General features: G+C 37.9%; 1 protein-coding gene across 6 annotated transcripts in view; it reads right to left on the bottom strand.

Annotated features, from left to right (window-relative positions):
- Positions 1–808: 808 nt before the first annotated feature.
- The window catches only part of DCAF6 (DDB1 and CUL4 associated factor 6), a 73537-nt gene continuing 54274 nt past the window's right edge, over positions 809–20071 (bottom strand). For 4 of the 6 annotated variants that reach the window (XM_071433775.1, XM_071433774.1, XM_071433778.1 and 1 more), the window contains 6 exons: positions 15788–15829; positions 10100–10238; positions 6950–7106; positions 5346–5434; positions 2750–2855; positions 809–1257 (listed from right to left, as the gene is read on the bottom strand). In XM_071433775.1, coding sequence (XP_071289876.1) covers positions 1193–1257; positions 2750–2855; positions 5346–5434; positions 6950–7106; positions 10100–10238; positions 15788–15829 — 598 coding nt within the window. In that variant the 3' untranslated portion in view covers positions 809–1192. The remainder of the gene's footprint in view (positions 1258–2749; positions 2856–5345; positions 5435–6949; positions 7107–10099; positions 10239–15787; positions 15830–20071) is intronic. The other 2 variants (XM_071433777.1, XM_071433780.1) reach the window with 1 other exon arrangement.

Below are 20071 nucleotides of genomic sequence, written 5' to 3'. Positions count from 1 at the left end.
TTTAGTTTTCCCTTTATATCCCTTCCCCATGTCCCTTCAGCCTGCCTGCACTGTGAATCAGGATGTTGTGCTAATGTTCTTTTTTATCTAGTGTGGGGAATTCCTTTTGTTGATGTCAGCAAAGTTTGTGCAGCTTGTGTGATGAATGTGTATTTTAATGTCAGCAGGGTAATGAAGCCTCCAGTACCCTCATCCCCCTGATTTAGAATTCTTCCCAGCATTCTGTATTCCCCAGTGAAGCCTCTTAACATCTGCCATCCTTGGCAAGAACTGCCATTAAGCAAACAGCTCTTTCACTGCTCCACCTTCCTTCCTTCACTTTCTCTTCCCCAATGCCATCCAGAAATCTGTAGGGTAAAGCCCATAAAACTGAAGGGTAAAGCCCATAAAACAGACTGAACAGCCTTCCCAGATAATTACTCCTAGGAAACAATGCACAGGCATTTTTAAATTCATGTTCCCTAAATCCAGTGGAAATTAAGATGTACCTGCTGCTGTTGCAAAGGCAGACTCACAGATCTATCAGTGAAATCCAACTATTTCACAGCATTACAGACCCAAGCACAGGGAATGGGAAGTGACATTATACAACTGAGGGAGAGAGAATTTTTGCCTACATAAGTGTGGGAAATGCAAGAATCAAGAGACACAGGGTCTTAAAAGTCCCCAGTGTTCACTGCAAGAAATAATTGTGTTTGTTACTTCACAAACACTGTAAGAAAGAATACAAATACTGCAAAGGCAGCAATGGGGTCGTAATTACAAGGTGATAAACCAATTGCTGCACAAAGAAAAACCAGAAAACTACTTAAAACAACCAAATCTTTTAATTAGAAAGCAACAAACATGCAAACAGCAGGTATAGAAATTTATTTGAACCAACGTTTTTACTATCATGAAAGTTACTTTAAAACATTGATCCAAGCTCTCACATTTGCTGTTTAAGGAAAATATTGCACTTGGCATCTTCTAGCACCCCTCATACATGGCAAAACATTTTAAAAACATTTTTGTTTATTTTAACTTGCACACTCTCCCCAAGTCATGCACACAGTCATTCAAAAAAAAAAAAAAAAGGTTAGGTTATCCAAAAGCAATACCTCAGAATTGCACTAAAGCTCTGTAAGGAAAAATATAATTAATGTCTTATACAAATTTCATTGACTTCCAGGTGCTCACACACAACTGTTGGTTACTCTTCATCTTCATTTTCATTTTCCTGGCCAGATCCTTCTGATCTGTCACCTTCCAATCGGTCTGCAAAACACACAGATTTAGTAAAAAGAACTTGCAAAATTTTCTTTTTCTGGTAAATATTTATTACATACTGTCTCCCTAGACTATTACACAATGGGATATGGCTGTGGGTTTAAGGGTAGAAGAAAGTCTGTGTGCACTTACAGCAGAGAGTGGGTAGAAATGTTACCACAAGAAAGGAGAAAAGGAGAAATGCCTTTAAGGATTTCCAGGCATGAAAGCAAAATCTGTGTACAAAAGGAAAACCCTTGTAGCTGCTGACTGGCTGTCAGCACAGAAAAGATGAATGCAAGTACAACATTAAAATGAGATGGTGACTACAAGGGACAGAAGGGCTGTGCTGGGGAGCTGAAACTACAATAGCTACAGTTAGAAATGTGAATAGTCCAGAAACTGGGGAATCTGCCTGTCACTTCAATACATCAAAAAAGTGCCTTTGGATGTAAATAATTAGATAAGAGCAAATACAGAAATGTGTGAGGGAACATGACTGGCTCAAGACCAATCACTCACTCAAGCAACATGTTTGAGTCAGGTTTAGAAACACTCCACCCAGCCGTAATAGATTTTTGCTGAAATGTTGTAGCTGAAGTGTTGGGCAGTTCTTTTAGCATTTCACTCAGAAGAGAGAAGGACAACTGAAGGAAACACAGGGGCACGGAGGTGCAGCACTGGGCTGGACATATGGCACCCTCCTGGCTCCCAGGGCTCCCAGAGCAGCCAGAGGTGAGAGAGGAGCAGCAGCTGCCACCAGGCACAGCTTCCTCCATACCTCACCACTGCAAGCCACTGCTCTGCTCAGCCAGAGTCCCCATAATCACTATTTCCCATCACTTTCACCTTCATCTACAGGTCTGTTAGGTTTTTGCCCCATATGCCATGCCAGCCTCCCAAAACTTCATCTCCTTGCTTCCTAAACAGTGTGTGATGTCTCTCCACTGTCCTCCATCTTCAGGGTCAACCCACTGCACTCAGCTTCTCCAGCACCAATATCCAGTTCCCAGTGATGTTCTTCCATGCAACCCTCTTATCACCACTTTCAGCCCCATGGGAACTGGAGGGACATCCTGCTGCCCTGGGAGCAGCTGCCAGCAGCCTCAGCAATGCCTCCCACAGTCCTGAATCTTCACACCTTCCTTCACCCCTAGACAACTCCCACAATCACAGCCACTTTATCTTACAGTTCATTCCAGTCCTCCCCAACAGTTTTCCCATCACACTCACTGAAAAGATCACTCCTGAAGAGAGTATTTTTCAACATCTAAAAACATATTTTGCTCTTTTTTTTAAAATAAAAAATAACAGCTGTAAAGTTGTTGCAAGTCTCACACCAAAGAAGCAATTCCTAAGTATTAAGAGCACTTTGAACAACCCATGAATCTTCTTACCAACCCCAAGTACAGCCACAGCCAGCTAAGGTCTTGATGATTTCCCAACCAACCTGCTATTTCATAGACCAGTGCTGTGGACAAGCTCTTCAGAAGTCTCTCACCTGCTCTTATGTGATTCAACGAAGCCAACATTCGGAGCATGAAGGAAGCTGGAACAGTGATGGTGTTTCTGGTCTCTTCCAGCATTAATTCATTACGAGTTATAACCTGGAGGCAGGGAAAGGAAAAAACCAGCATCAGAAATTAACACAGAATTATACTGCATTGATAGGGGTTTGTAGATACAAAGTTTCTGTGCAAACAGAACCCAAAATTACCATAAGGGAGCATTATTTTAATAGTTGCTATTTCATACTCTTGTCTGGGGTAAGAAAAATCAGCCAGTGGACTCTGCCTGCAGGTGTCCAGTTATCTGTCTAAAGAATGTTCCAGTAAGATCGTGGTTCCGTTGTCCACATGCATGGCAGATACTAAGATGAGTGACTAAGAAAAACTTTGGAAATCTTTCATGAAGTAAAGCAGATTGATGATAGAAAGAGCTGTTTCCAGATGGCAACTGTTGTAGAGAACAAAGTTCTAGCACCAGTGCTGGCCAAGAATGTGGGAAGGAAAAGAGATGAGGTTACCCTCAACTCCTACCTTCATGCTGCTTGAAACTTTTGGAGAAAATCCAAGGAACACAAGCCATTTCTATCCCACTTCAGGAACATTCTTTAGCTCCATAATTCTTTGTAAACAGAGCTACAGCTTGCCTCTAAATGACTTGAAAGAGCCAGCTCCTACTGTCTCATTTTCAAGGAAAAAAAATCCACTAATGAATAGTTTTATTTCTCTTCCCTCATTCCTTCCTCATGGTAGTTCCTTGCCATCCTTCTTTCTTCCTCCATAAATTTTAATCCCACACTGTAGGTAATCCCAGCCAGCTTTTAGACTAGATTCTTTTGTTATCATTAAGCACAAGAATTTCTTTAGATGGAGACAAGTTATGACCATTTTTCAGTCTTTGCTCCCAGATCAGCTGCTGTAAGACAGGAAAATAATGAAATTCTTGTTCGCTCTGAGACTCTTCAAGCCTGCTCCTCTTGTGAGGAACATGTTCTTGCAAATGTTTGCAGTTTCTTCTCCCTTCCCACCTCTTTCCTGTCATTCTCACCTGTTTGCCAGGCACTTGGCACAGCTGATCCCTCCCTAACAGAAGCAAACTGAGAAGGCAGCAGGCTGCTCTTTATTCCTCTGTCACCCCATATCTCTCCAGTACATCATCAATAACCCCCCTGACAACCTGGTGCTGAGGCTTTGTCTCCATTCAGAGGTTTTTTCTTATTCCCACTGTTTTTCCCTATTCACTAAGGTCACGGCCCCTTCTCAATTTTAAATACATTTCTGTATCTATATGGAACTTTCCTCAAACATGTGTTTTCTCCTCAGACCCTCCCCCTTCTCTGGAAAATTCAGTTCAGGTACGTTGGACACTTGTTCCAGCCAAATTTAACAAGGTGAGAACTATTTTATTGCTATGAACATCTCCTGTCCCCTACATAGGTATGTCAATACAGGGAATAAATTAAAAAACAAAAACCATGGTTTTGTTATGCTGCAGTCAATTCTTCTGAAAGTTCTACATTTTCTATTACAGAAAACATAACTAAACGTCTAAATAATTTGCAATTATTAGAAATAAAGGAAGGGAACTAAAGTACAATAATTAATTTTAGCCCACATTTATATTTAGTAATACTTCTAAACCCCAAAGGCTCCAAAACATGTCATGACTAAAGCTGTCACACAATATGCAAGGAAGGGTCTCTTCGCTCAGTGCTAAAATAATGGGATAGGTTCAAAACTCACAAGTGGAAGGTTTGGGGTTTTTTCAAGGGATGTGGGGTGGCTAAGGGTTGTGTGTTCCTCTTTGTTGAAAATATATTTAGCATTACTACAGAGTAATTAAATTATTTAAAAATCCCCAGTCTTCTCTATCTGTAGTGCCTAAGAGATTTCACAAAAAAAGCCCCCAACCTGACCACCCCATACCAAATCTGTCCTATAATATTATTTACAGAAAACCATGTAACATTTTGATACATTGTGTTATGTAAATCACTCAAATATGATTATTCAGCAGTCAGCTATATGGTCACCCCAGGCCAGTTGCTATATCCAGTTATTGCTCTGAGGGCAACATGAAAATAATGAGTTACATAACTTCACATTGGACTTTTATAACTGATTGGGCTTGCAATGTTTGCTTTATTCCATGAAGTTCCCATGTGCAATCTTAACCTTTAAGCCCCTTTTATGCCACTGAATATTTAATAGGATTGATTTTTGTACTCTGTGCTGTTCTGTATATCCTTGTATTACCTTCAGTTTATTTCCTTCATTTATTTGTTTAGAGACAGGCACTATGTTCATTTATTAATTCCTGCCAGTTTTCCATCTATATCTGAGTGTTCACACTTCTTCCAACTCCTTTCATGTACATAATAGCAGATCATGTTATATAATTTCTAGGAGAGCTGAGGAAATGCAAAGTGCCAAGGATATAAAAGTCAGCTGTTCTGAAGGGCAGCTTTTTATTTGTAGCTCATTTGTTGAATATTAAATAACTCTGCTAATTCAAGATCACTAATTTGTACCAAAGGCTTTTATAGAATTAAAGATAAAACATTACCATGAAAAAGGAGGAAAGGCTCTTACCTCATCTGCAAGTTTTCTGTTAAAAATCTTGGATTCTTCCAGTGGTGACCAAATTTTTATATCATAATCAATACCCGAAGAGGCCAGAACTAGAAGTAAAAACCAGTTATTCTAAATTAAATGTGTTATGTTTATTGGTATTTTCTGCTCTTAAATGGGAGAAAAATATTTCACTTGAAGCACTTATTTGCAAATGTCAGATCTCATGCTGAACAGAGCTTGTAATTACCAAGTCTCCACATGAGGTCTGCTCCATAGATTGTTTTTGAATCTATCTATATAGATATGAAGAAAACAAATGCAAACATCAAGAGCCCCCTGCTTTAAATTTGAAAAAAACCACCAAAATATATAAAAGATAGAAGCAAAAAGTAAGAGCAAACCCAGCCACTACTGATCCATTTCTGCTGATAAGTATATGCATTAATAACAAAGCTTTAGAATTTGTAGGACCAGTACAAAGGCAGAACCAAGATAATTTCAAATGTAGTTTTGATAATTTCAGTGAATTTAATGTAAATTTATTTGATACTTAAATATAAAGATTCAATGGATGTTGTTATAAATAAAGTATGAAAAATATGAAAATTTGCAGAACATTCTCTAGATCATTGCACAAAAGCCAATGGAGGAATTAAAATTCCATAGAAAGCTCTCAGTAACTGTGAAGCTGAACAAGAGTAACTGTCCTATAAGGAGGATGAGCTCTCTTAGTGACACCTTCAGAGTGTGACACAGTTCAACAAGACATCAGCAAAGCTACAGGGCACTTTGAAAGGTGCTTCCAAAGGAAGTATCCAACTCAGGACATGTACAAGAAGTCAATTTCAATAAAAAAGTTAAAAGGTCAAGGCTTACCCTATGTAGGACAGTATTCCATGTTCCCCCAAACTGTTTGAAAAACCCCCAGCCTCTTCTAGTATTATTATAACATTTACTTGCTAATTTACTAATAGCTGACTCTTACTATACATCCAGGTAAGCTGTGAAAAAAACCCAAAAACAAACCACAAATACTTTTTCTGACTGTGTCAGAGGCTAGAGGGTGGTTCAGATTTCCCAGCTACATGTGATTCCTTCTACTGCTTTGGTCCATCTTTTCTATGAAGGATTTCCTCTAAACACAACTTATTAGGATTTCTATGAATTTTATTAATTATTCTAATCTCACAATGCCAGTGTGAGGGAGACACCCACTTCCACTGTATTTTTTTAATAGAGCCAAGTAGAGACCAGATTCCAATATAATTTCCAAGTATTGCTGGCATTTCAACAACCCTATATTTCCCTCATTAGTGTCATAGAAAACATTTTATGTGTTGAGGGCAGCAAAAAATTGAGATTCTTCTTATTACATCTGACAGTATTTCTATAAATTCTGTGCCAGGAGTAGTTTGATTTCAATAAATTTTTGCATAAGGAGGGATTTAAGGGCCAAAGGTCATTAGTAAGAGGCAAAATTAAAAGCACTATTATCTGAATTACATAGGGAAATATGAACAACATCTCATTAATCATTGCATTGCTCAGTTGAGACAGTTTAAGCCTGAAATGCTCTAGTGCAGATAAGCTGCATGTGCAGAGTGTGAGGATGCTGCTCTTACTGGGGTCAAAGGGGTGAGGCTGCAGGCAGTTCACCACGTGGTTGTCAGCCTCCAGCAGCATGAGGTGCTCAGCAGTGTGGCGGTCCCAGATGAAAATGTGGCCACAGTCTGAGCCACTCATGACAAAGTTGGATCCCCAAAAGTTGGCTTCCTTTATCTGCAAGAAAAGCAAAACTTTGTAAGACCCAGCCAGTGAAAAGAGCACACTCCTCTGTCTGCACTAACAGTGCTGCTGAAGGAAAGCTCAGCCCATGCAGAAGTGAGATTGAAGAAATTTTAAAGGAAACATTTAAAGAAGAGTGATTTAAAAAATGAGAGTTCATGAGAGTTCAGAAAGGTTTAGATTTCCAGAGCAAAGTAGCTGCAAACAGGGGAAAAAAAAAAAAAAAAGGAGAGAGGAGTTGGGGCAGACTGAACAGTATGAAAATAAATGTCAGCAGATCCATCACTTTCTAAAGTCACAGAAATGATACTGGAGACAGGGGTATGCAAAGGAGTTTTTAGGAAAAGTTTGGCCAAGTTAAAGTTTGTGAAAGGCTAATCCCTGGGGGGGATTTTCCACTACAGAGAAACAAGAGATAAAACAGAAGCTTGTGAAACCTTCCTTAGAAAACCCTTCTGGTTTTACTCAGCATAGGACCTCAAAATAACCATTGTGAAATGATATAAATAATATAAAAATAACCACTATGAAATGTTATCCCATGTTCTCTACAGGTGAGAGGCTTGATGGGGTGGCAGAGGGAGAAGGGACATTGCTTCAACAACAGCCAGAAAACTCAGTCACAGACATGAGATGTGAGCTGAGAGCTCCACAACACCCTGGTGTTTGTGCTGCAGGAACAAGCCTGGAAGGCTGAAGTGTAGCCTTGTGTGTGGAATTGTTATTTTGGGAGCCAGCAGTACCTCCTACAAACTCTTTTAATTGACATACAAGGGGCAAGAGAGGTACCTGTGCAAGCAGGAGCTGCCTGGGCAGCAGCTTGGATTCACACAGAACCTTTCTAATGCTGGAAGTTCAGTTTGGCATTTAGGAGTAACTCCAGCATAAGGGACAGAATTTTGAGTTTGAGACTATTTACACAGAATCCTGCTATGAATTGTTTTCCAGGTAAGGCTCTAAAGAGGGCCATGCCTGGATCCTTATGTTTCTTTTGGCAGACTTCCATCAGAAAATGCCCTGAAGAGAAGGGCAGAGATGTTGCCTTGCTCTGTGCTTTACCTCAGCTACCTTGATACAGATTCATTGGTAAGTTGAACCCTTATGCTGTTAGAAATATGTGGTTTATTTCCAGCATTAGTATGCCCAGTTTTAAATTTCAGGCTTGGTAGATCTTTGTCTATAGAATATGTCCCAATGACTGCAGTCAGTGCAATAAAGTCATCCTGATGTCTAAAAATAAACCAGAGAAGCTGCATTCCTGTAATGAATTCTGATGTATTAATCTTTCAGCAGCTTTTGTCTTATAGCTCCTTTTAATACATATTTTCATTATCCTGTTACATCTAGATTATCCCCAATAATAAAAAAAATAATTTTCTACTTTAATTTTCAATCATGATCTCTTCCTGTGTCCTGTGTATTCTCTTACTCATACTTCTCAATACTCATAAAGCCTAATTTTAGCACCCCAGAAATGAACAGAACTGAAATTCACATTTAAAAATTTTGGTTTTCAAACATTTCTAAAAGTCACTGTTTTAAAAGCAGGACTATAAAAAATGTAAGATTGCCAAATTAAGTTTTTAAAAGTAAGGGAGAACCAGAATCATTCCATTTGCTTGCATAACCTTAATTCACTATATATGCATATACACACACCCATATATATGTATGTACATGTAAAAATTATATACATATATATAAATGGTTCATATAATTGACAACACAACTTTATCCCTGGGCTGCTCAGGTGTGCGGAAACAAAGCTTTTTTAAGCTGTCTCCTTCATAAATTTGAAAGGGAAAAATCATTATTCCTTGCAGGAATGAGGGCATTACTCAAACCAGCAGATCAAAAAGAAGTTTGCAACCATAGAGACCAACAGGGAAAACAAAATTACATTTTCTTTTATTCTGTGCATTCCTTGCCATAGGTGCTTGTGTGAAACAAAAGTAAAAAGACCAACCCACATCCCCAAGAAACCAAACAACAAAATCTGTTAAATAATCTGGATATTAACAATTATGCAGAGACTGAATTAAGCCTTAGATGAACTCACTTTTAGTATCTTTTAACCAGAAAGTGCCTGATGCCAGGACTTTTAAACTAATCAGGGTTTGATCAATGCAAATACCTTTCTGAAATACAGTGCAAAACTCCTTGTCATTAATCAAAGTGTATTCTAAACCCCGTTGCTTATGTAGACTGAAATAGGTATTTAGTCAAGCATTTTTCCCAGTGTAATCAAAGCTATTCACACAAAACCTAGAAAATGGCTTTTTGGGGGTAAAGGGACTACTCCTCACATCAGCTGCAAAATAACACACCAGCTATTTCTGCAAAATACCACCTAAAACACAGAACTTCACATGTTCAAAATATTGCAAAAACCAGACAGAAGAAATAAAGGAAAGTAGCATCTGTTTTTCGTGTACCATTGCTTTACGAACACAATAACTGCGTTGTTCTTAAAATACAGGATTTTGTTTGAATCAGACGAGGCATCTAGTAGCTAAATTATAATTTAATAACTAGCACTCCTTCCTTTTTTTAATTCAGAGATGTTAAGGTTCTTCAAAACTCCAATTTGATCCTCACTTTCCCTTCCAGGCTCTTCAAATTGAAAGATTAAATAATAATTTTGAACAGCTTGGACGAGGAAAATGAGGATTAAATAATAATTTGGAAGGTAGGCACATTTTATGCCACATAAGCTGAGAGAGAAAATGAAAAAGAAGCAAAATACCCCAAATTTCAATGGATGTTAAGGGGAGAGAGTCTTAAACTCAGGAGTATTTCAATGCCTTTCACAGTGACACGAGTCACACTAATTTTTATTTTCACAGAGCAAATTCTGTGCCTTCTAAGTGAGCACAGAAGCCAGAGCGCTTACAGAGAATCCCCAGACCCTTTCTGGCCAGGCCAGCAGGCGCAGCTGCCCTGGGTGAGCCCATGAAGCCCCAGCCCCCAAGCCCCAGAGGCTGTACCATGGTGCGGGAGTTGCGGTGCCCTTTGTAAACCATCTTTATCAGGGGCCGCCTGATGTTCAGCGTCTCCAGCTCCTCCATCTCCTTCCTCTCCTTCCTCCTCCTGAAGAGCTCCTGGATGCGGGCCACAGCGGATCGTCTGTGAATCCAGAGAGAGCAGCACTGAGAGCCCCTCCCCAGGCACTGCAAGGGGCTCCCAAACATCAGCATTAGGCACTCCACCACATTCTCCATGAGTTTGACACAGACATCAGCATAATCCCAACTGTAAAATTACAGACGTGAATTTTTCCATCCTGGCGTACAACAAGAATAGCATGCAAGACAGTGGAATGTCAAGTGATGCCAGGTTTTATTCCCCCTCTGTAGAACAAACTTCAGCTGCTGGCAAAATTCACATGCTATTTTATTTTCATCCTCCACCCATACCAGGGTAGCAAAATTCTGAAGTGAAAAAAAAAAAATCTATGCCAGAACAGAAGTTTTTAAATTTTAAAAAGCCATTAAGGATCCAATGTGTCTCTCAGAGTGATTTGGTTTTTTATAAGATCAAAAAAAAATTTCAAAAAAATCTATGTCAGAACAGAAGTTTTTTAATTTTAAAAAGCCATTAAGGATCTAATGTGTGTCTCAGTGTGATTTGATTTCTCATAAGATTTTTTCCAATGTATTTCTTGTCAATACTTCTCTATGATGACTCAAGATTTAGACAGCTTTTAGGAAGCTCCTACTAAGGAAAAGATGATTTGAGATCAATTATTGGAACACCTATCCCATATGTTAGCAGTAAAGTTTACAGCTGGAGATTTCCCAAAATAACAGAGGAAAATCAAAAGCCAAATTATATAATTTGTTTTGTGAACGTTTAATTCCAGGAACTTATTATTTTATTAATCTGTGAAAAGACCTTGGTGTCAAATTTTTCCTGTTTAGTTGTTCAGTTTGCAGATCCCCATAATTCCAGATATGACCAGACAGTCACATCTCAGTTCTTTTTCTTCTGTCATTCCTTGTCATTATTAGCTTTGAGGTCCTGAACAAAGTCCAAGGGGAATGTCACTCTCAAGAGGAAGCAGGTACAGATTTTAGCAGAATGCAAGGAGTGAAACTATTACAGCAATTTATATGATCCTAAAAATTAAATGGATCCAAGAACCTCACTACACTGCTGCCAGAAAGTAGCCTGAATTTGTTTTTAAGTAATCTTTTCCAGTATTTTAGTCACTGATCTGGCGACCCCAACAACAAGTCCTCTACTCCGGAAAAAACCCCCACCAGATCTATCTCATCACTAGTTCTCTCAGCCTGTGATCTGCTTAGATTTTTGTCCATTTTTTGCCACAGGAGAAAGTTGCACCAAAAAGTTAAGGTGAAATAAATGTTATGCTACAGCTAAGCAAAGAAGGAGAAGGAATGTAAGTCATTAATGCAAATTTATTTACTATAAAAACAAATAAACCAACAAACTACACACTGTTTTACTAAGACAGATCACCTAATACAGCTAAGCTTTCAAAATAAATTTTAATACTTTTTTTATAGAAACCAGAAGAGTTTTGAAAGCACCAGCCAATAGATCCATTTAACAGTGTGCTATTTATTATAATACATTTCTTAGATGTTTGCCTAGCAAACAGCACCAGAAAAAGTAGACTACTACTTCCTTTGTGAGAGTTTTCTATCCTTTCAATCCCCAGACAATTTCCTCATTCATCTTTTTTATACTACAGTAAATAAACATACTATATTTTTTAGTTATTCCTTCTAATATGCCGAGTTTCAACTTTAATCTTCAACAGATTGAAGAGGGTTCTTCACAACATCTTCATACAAAAGAGGGGTAAAAAAAGAAGCCTATGTTTTTATCTACTGTGCTTTCAAGATCACTGAGTTATTCTCCTCACCAGTTTCCTTCTACATAAAGGAAAAAGGGTGACAGATAGGCTGCATCAAACACTTACAGAAACTTCAAACCATTATTTGTGCAGATTTGGGTTTTACTTCCTTTTAAAAAAAGATGGGGTTTGTGTGAGAAAGTAAAAGCATCTATCATTTACTGTGATTCCTTTTTGTAATTTTGGTGCATTTATTTACCTAAATTAATTAAAGATGTGCAGTGAAGAGGCTGGGAAGTTAAATATCATTAGGACTGAGAGAGCAGTAGACTTGTCCAGCTGTTTCAGAAGGGTTACTTGCTGGACAGCAGTAACAGGTCTTGGGATTAGAAGATAATATTAAAGTTGCTAATTGGTAAAGCAAAGTAGTTTCTTGCACAATTTTTCATCTAAACATCTCTATGAAAATTGATCTCCTCCTCTCCATTTCCCTAGGCTGAAATATGCAGACATTACAAAAAAACCTCAATACTACTCAGCAATCAGAATCATGCATTTTTAAATAAGAGCAGAAGCACAGAAGCAATTTTGGTTAAAACTGTCTTTCAACTAAATGGAGCTCTGAATTTAACCTCCTCATTTGGGGCCTCATTTTAAAAGGCAGGAGTGGATTTCTATTTAGTTATCTTGGAAGCCAATGATTACCTTCACCAGGGAGAAGGCAGCCAAGCACACACAACTGTCATACTGGGATTGAGCCCTGGAGAAAGCAAGAACATGGCAGAGGCAAGTCTGCTCCAGAAAACATAAATATGAGCCCAATTTAGTGACATTTCAGAACACAGAACATTACAGGAAAAAGCCTTCTCTCTGAGAGATATTACTTGTTGATAACTACAGATTTTCTGTAATTATTTTTAAGTCATACACGCACAAGAATTTTAAAATCTGACATAGCTGTTTTCATTTGTATTTGTGATGAGCAATTCCTGTCTTTGCCAACACAAACACAGAAGCAGCCTCATCACTTGGAGCATCAGTGGGTACAGAAGTGTGCTGTGCAATTTGAACTGTTCTGAGGTCAGCTTGAGCTGAGCCTGGCTGAGAGCTGCTGCTTCCCTTCCACACTGCTCTTTCCAAGCACAAAATGTCAGACAATGGAATTTATGCACATTGTGTTGGCACTCCTCAGGCAACCCCATCAATGGGTACAGCTCTAGGAAGTATTCACAGAGCACTGCTTTTCCCCTTATGATCAGCCAGGTTTAAAGTCCTCAAAGTTAATAGTCGTAATTAATTATCAAAAGTCCATTTAAATTAAGACAGAGATGAGTGGAAAAGGGATTCAGAAGTGCAGCCATATTTTTTTAGTTAAAAATAAGTTCAAGATAGGCAAACAAAAAAACAAACCCACAAAAATCCTGTGATGCAAACTGATCCATATTATAAATGGAGAAAAATGGAAAATATGTATACACATAAGCTAAGTCTTAAAATATATAAGTTGTCACACAGGGTGTTTTCTGTATATTTAGAAGTTCTGAAGCATAATGAGGATTTTTTTCAAAACAAGAATCTGTACAATTTGCACAATTAAATATCTGGTTTGTTTGTTAAAGGACAATAACGTAGTGGCTGCCATAAAACTCATCTGGTACCTGAGATAACCCTGCTTCTTCCAAACACCATTATCCAGCCTGATAATGGTCAGTCTCCTGAGCTCAGCTGGGTGCAGAGCTCACGTCTCCCTGCTTCCTTGCTCCATCCCTCTTGTCTCAGCTCTGCACTGAGAATTGAGCTTACTATTGATTCCTTCAGTACTGAGGATTTTTTTCACCTCCCAAGTTTCCAAATGTACTCACACACAGACAAACATGGTCTATTTTTCATAGTAGACAGCTTTGGGCTGGAAGAGACCTTAAAGATCATCCCTCAAGCCCCTGCCAGGGACAGAGACATCTTCCACTGGACCAGTGCTGAGGACCACAAACCCTGATGCCTTCTCTTGAGCTCTCTGATTTTAACATCTTATTTTTTATCCACTCTTGTTGCCACCTTCTCCTTTGCACTGTTTTCCCTATACAAAACAATTGCAGAGAACCTAAGGCTTATAACCATTAACTTAGGTCTTATTTCTCCAGTGCCTTATGGTCATTTGGACAATGCTCTCAGGCACGTGGTGGGATTCTTGGGGAATTCCTGGTGGGATTCCTAGACTCAGTTGTGGGTCCCTTCCAACTCAGGGAATTGCATGATCCTGATATTATTTGTGTGTGCATCTAAACCACTGCAGCAAACTTGGATCCAGGTCTGGCATTTCTTCATTGATCCTGTAAAGGAATTCACTTGCCAGCTACCACTGATCTGCCCAAAAATTCCAAAGGCTTGTCTTTGGACTTATACCACCATATTAAAATAGATTCCTTGACTAAATGCCAACATTTGATTATATTTCTGATACTGATTATTTCCTTTAGGAGCCTCTGAACCTGTGGAAGAGATTTACTGCTGCTGTCAAATTTCAAGCATTAAGACAGCTCAGTACCAAAGGCAAAACCATCCTGTTAACAGCATACTGACACTACCCCTAAAGCCCAAGTTATTTCACTGTTGATCATACAAAACCAAATGTTTACTGTAATGCTCTCCTAGGTAATTTCCCAGCTTTCAAGCACAATCAACGTTTAAACTATTCTCAGTTACAACACATTTAAAAATCTTCACCTGATATGCTGATGAATGATGATGAAAAGCAGAGAACAAAAGACTGATAAAACATTCTATGATGAATGCATCATTTATTTTATATTAAATTTATAGCAATATGAAACTAATATTCCCCTGGGCTGTGCTGAAGAGCTAAAGAACTCCTTGGTAAGCATGCTGAATATAGAAAGAATGCCTACTGTAAAATTTCGAGTACAAACAGCAAAGATTCCTGAACTTCTAAGAAAGCTGACGAGTTAAATCCAGGTATTCCAATTGCAGCTAAGATGAAAATACAAGACAAAGAAATACAGATCTGCACCATTTTCCTGGAGGCATTTAAATAGAAGACTCAGGCTCAGTCCTTTATGGAACCTCATCCTGCACCTTTGCCTTTTCAGCCACAGAAAGCCAAGATGTTCATTTTCATCATTGTAACAACTTTGGGCCATTTCCCCTCTTGATGGCCTCTGGCTGGAATCACAGCAGAGAGTTTCTCCCTCTTACAGCATGTGGGCAAACACAATTACCCAAGTTGCCTCATATGTTCTTACAACTCCTTCCCTCAAGTACTTCAATGAAGAATATGAGATCAAGTGATTTTTTTTTTCATTTAACTTCATTAAAAGCAATATTGTGTAAAATTTAGCATCTATCTTTCTAAATGTGTATTACCCAATATAGCTCTAATAATCATGCTTAGTTCCATAACCTTGTTCAGGCAAAAAATATAAATGGTTTTTGATCCATGTAGTCTTATATTTTTGTCCAGAACTGGATGTTCTCTACTACCAGACAAAGCAAGTCAGCAGTAGCCCATGCAAATATAAGTCGTTCCTCAGCAGCTCAATTAAAAAAAAAATAAAAGGAATATTTCTTTTCACAAGCTACACACTTTTCAAATTCCATTAATTTCTATGGCACACGATAAAAATGTTAATAGGTTGTAAAATGTATACACTATCATTTCTTTTCAATTTCCATGCAACACATGCAGCTAAATATAACTCAAGCAATATGCTCTGTAATTCATAGCATTTGAAGTACAGCAATTCTTAAAATGCCAGTTAGATATGAAAACCAGAACCTGATAAATCCAATATATGGCAATAAAAAGGAGGAGGGGAGGAATAAAATAATTAATTACCTCATTATTCTATCACCTATCGCTGTTCCTCTGATATTATATCTAGTAAAGGGAATAACAACTGAAGTCATTCACAAATGCTAGGTACCATGTTTTTCAAAGGTTAGCATCTCTTACAAAATGTGCTCTATGAATTCCAACTGAGAAGGCTCCTTCCCAGTGTATGAGTCAGTATATGAGACTACTTGTATTTCAGCAAAAATAGTATTCAGATTATATAACAGTACACAAAGTTATAAAATGCAGTAAGTCTTCATAGATCACAGCAGCTGTATCATCATTTCCATTTTACATTTGTATTTTTTTAATTTTAACCTTAGTTAAAGCTAGTTGTAGCTTTTTCCAGGCTTAGCCTCCACCCCCAGATCAACTTCAAAGTCCAAACAAAATTAATTCAGTAATTTAAGTAGGAAATCAGCCCTCAGAGAGCTGTTTTGACTAATTTGTAAAAATTAAGATCAATCCATTAAAAACTGCACTCTCTGTGTATGAAGAACATTTTGCACAGATTTTTTTTTTCTCCCCTCCCACAGAATACAAGATACCACCCTCTTTTTGAACTAAACTTAGTTGATCCAGAAAGTTTTAAAGGAGAAATGCCCTTGCATATGTCCAGACTGAAAGACCTGCATATGTTGTCTTATTTGTCAGAGAAGGCACCTTTTCCTTGGGATTCCCAAAAATGCATAGGAGGTTCTTTACTCTGGTGAGTATCTGGCTAAACTGCTCTGCTGTACAGAAAAGGTTTTAATTTTTTTTTTCCATCTTAAAATATTCTGTGCACTTCCTTATCCATTTTGTTAAAAAGAGCATGCATTGACTGGCCCAACAACATGAAAAAATGAAATAACTGCTTAGTTTCTCCTAGTCACTTGTGAAGACCATTCCTACAGTGATATTCAGTGGCTACAGAAATGCTGCTGAAAAATGGCAGATGTCACATTCTCAATTCTTTATTTATTTTAAAGAAATGTCCTTCTCTGTCAAAACTCTTCCTAGCTGACTCCAAGTCAACATGCAGCTGACTTAGTCAATCAATCAAAGGATCATGGTATTTCTCCACATTTTGCTGCTACTATTTAAAGTCTTTTTCAAAATATTAAAGCAAGTGCAGACTTTGCCCAGTCCTTCCTGATAGCTCAGTTGCAGGTTAGTTGGTGAGAAACCACCCATCCTCATTATGTTTTGAGACTTATAAATATGCACAATATGAGATTGTTTGAGAAAAAGATCAAACCCTCAGCTTGAAAACATAACAACTACAAATAATATTCAAATAATGGAAGCCTTGTACAATTAGATTTGCAAAATAAACAATATTTTTAAATAAATCTGAAATCTACATCCATCTTAGTAAAAATAAGGTGAGATGCAGCAGGAAGTTCTCAATTTATTTAGAGCTCTGTTTAACAGAGCTATCAGAAGGGTATTTCGGCCACTTTTTTTCCTTAAGAGGAAGCTACAGATCATGATTTTCAGAGTACAGAATCAGAAATCCACCCTTCTTTTTCAGTGGAGAAAACTGTACTTCACAGTGGAAAAATGACTCAGACAGATTCCTTTATCTGAATTTCTCCACCTGTTAATTTAAAGGAGCTTATAGCTCCTTTAAATTAAAAGTTCCACCTGTAGAGTATTCTGCTCAATGTAACCAAGAGCTATTCGGTTTATGAGAAAACACAGCCTAAAGAAAAACAAATTGATTGTAGACAAAGCCAATAATGCTACATATTGGAAAAGCCTTATTAGTCAAACATTTTTTGTCATTCTGTCTCAGAAGGCTACAAGAGTCTTTTTAAAATTTTTTGTCCTATAGAAAAATGAAACTTTTTTTCTTCATTACATAAAATATGTTCACAAAAGGTAGATTATTGCAGGCTAGTCTTTCTTCTTCAGAAAAAAAAAAAAAAAAAAACACAGCAAAACCAAACCTACAACAAAAAAGACCAAAGCAGCTCCCCTTAAGTATTCTACAGAGAAAAAAAAAAAAATCTACTTTATATTACTCAGATATTAATGCCATTAATTATCTTATAAGATGACACATTGGAAAGTAAAGCATTAGATAAACTCGAAAAAAATGAGATTTAGTAAAGGAATTGTTAGATAACACAATTTACTGAGTGAGGAAAGAGAAAAGAAGCCTACAGAAAGCATCCTGGAGGAGTGGAGCTCCAGACTTGCAGGCAATTTTGTGCCAGTATTGCTACTGGTCCTTGAGCAGGGTGTAGGAATGGAATCATGCAGCACATTGAGGGTGGGGAACTTATTAATAGAGGGGACTGTAGGGCCTTGAGAAAAAGAAAATCAGCAGTATAAAACTGAGTTATACACCTGAAGCTTCCTTCTGGTGAAAGGGAACACTGATTAATTATGGAATAACAAAGTAGGGAAGAGTGCAGGGTGCAGAGCTTCTGGCTGACCACAAGCCCTCACTGGAACAGTGACAGGCAAGAGAGGAGGAGGACACAGCCCCAGCTCATTGTGCTCAGAGAATCCTCTCTAGACCAAAAGTAACAACCACAGAATTACTCCAGCAAAACCCAAACAGTGCAGGGGGCTGGGCTACCACATTCAGGCAAAAAGTGAAACATGAAGAGGAGACAGAAACCAGCATGATGGCACGAAACCCATGAATTTTTACTGCTAAGAGTGAGAAAAATTTGGCACTCAGTCTAAGGAGACAAAACCTGAAAATGGACAGGATGAACACTGTTCAATGATGAGCACTGGGTGTAAAAAACTATTTCAATCAAAACAGAATGTTAGCACAGAACAAAATGACCAATTTTAGTTCATGTATACCCAAGGTAGCAGCAATGCTTTGAGTTAGCTTCCTACTCATTAAGGGACATGGGGGATTTTATATAAATTTGATCAGTTTGTGAAAGGGATTTTAGGCTATAACAACTGCCATAGTACTACTAGAGAGAACTTCCAGTTCCTTTCACTCTAATATGAGATATAAATACTAAGAGGGCTTAGAGCTATAGCTTTTAGGACCATCAGTGTCTGCTTCCTTTCTGGAAATCCACATTCCTTTGAGCATATACAGGATGTCTTACTTTTCCTTAATATCTCAGACTGCATTTGGAAACTCCTGAAACCTGAAGAATAGGAGGGAATATAATGCTCAGTAGCTAAACTGGAAAACTTCACTGCTTGCACACACACAAAAGCAGAACAAAATGATCTGGTCAGGTATTAAACCTGAGCAATGAAAGCCTGCAGGAAATCCTAAACCAACACTGACTACAAAGCAACTTTTTTTCAAATTTTATTTGGGGGGAGAATAAGGGAGCAGGGGACTGCATAAAGGATTTTAATGATATCATTCATTTGGCTGAATGATCTTTCCTAGGAGATAAATTTAAACTGTTACAGGAAAAAATCTCACTGCACAGAGAGGAAAGGAAGCATGTCAGATAAATTGTAACTTCATTTAGGATGTCCCCACTAGTGGGAAATGGTAACAGCTGTGTGATACCTGGAAGTGTAATTCTTATCACATTGCAACAGAAACTATTACATTGTAGAGACAACATGGTGCATGAAGAGAAGCTATGAATCCTGCTTGAAAATGGAGATGGGATTAAAATTGCGGGGCTTTTCACAGCTTGCTCTTCAATCACTGGATCATAATGAACATTTGCTCTGCAGGGGAAAATATTTCTGCCATTCCATATCTGCCTACAAATACTTAGTACTGCATGGAAAGTTAATGGGTTAACACAGAATCTGTGTATATTGGCTTCTTCATAAAAACTGTCATTTAGTGAGCAGAATTACTTGTGCTTTGTAATAAACAACCACTGACTGTTCTTTTTTCCACTACTGACAACATGCTGGCTTACCATCTCTATTTTAACTGTGAATTATTCAAAACTTTCTCTAGAAACAGCTATTAAATTCTTCCTGATTTCCTAATGAATACATATTGTAAATTCCTGTGAAGAATCTTCATTGCTAGCATAAGAAATTAATAGCACAGTCTTTGAAAAGGAGTAAAGCAAAGGTATGTGACATGAGGTTAAATTACATCTAAAGCTAGTAAAAAGGTATTGTATGAAGTCTAACAACAGAAATGTTGCTTAGATAATTTTATAGTTTTGAAATTAGTGAAGAAAGGTATTAAACCAACAATAGCAAATTGAGGGTTCAGTTTACTGAATGATCAAACAAGTATGTACAGCTCTTCATATAAAAAAAAGCACAAAGCTTACTAAATGCATCTTTTATTCATGGTAAAAGCCAGTCTACCTTTTTTTAACTGACATACATAGT

Source organism: Agelaius tricolor, unplaced genomic scaffold (genome assembly GCF_023055355.1).
Source record: "Agelaius tricolor isolate 1412-34295 unplaced genomic scaffold, bAgeTri1.0.p SCAF_9, whole genome shotgun sequence".
NCBI classification, from domain to species: domain Eukaryota; kingdom Metazoa; phylum Chordata; class Aves; order Passeriformes; family Icteridae; genus Agelaius; species Agelaius tricolor.
Note: the sequence above shows the minus strand (reverse complement) of the source record. Positions and strands in the feature narration are given on the sequence as shown.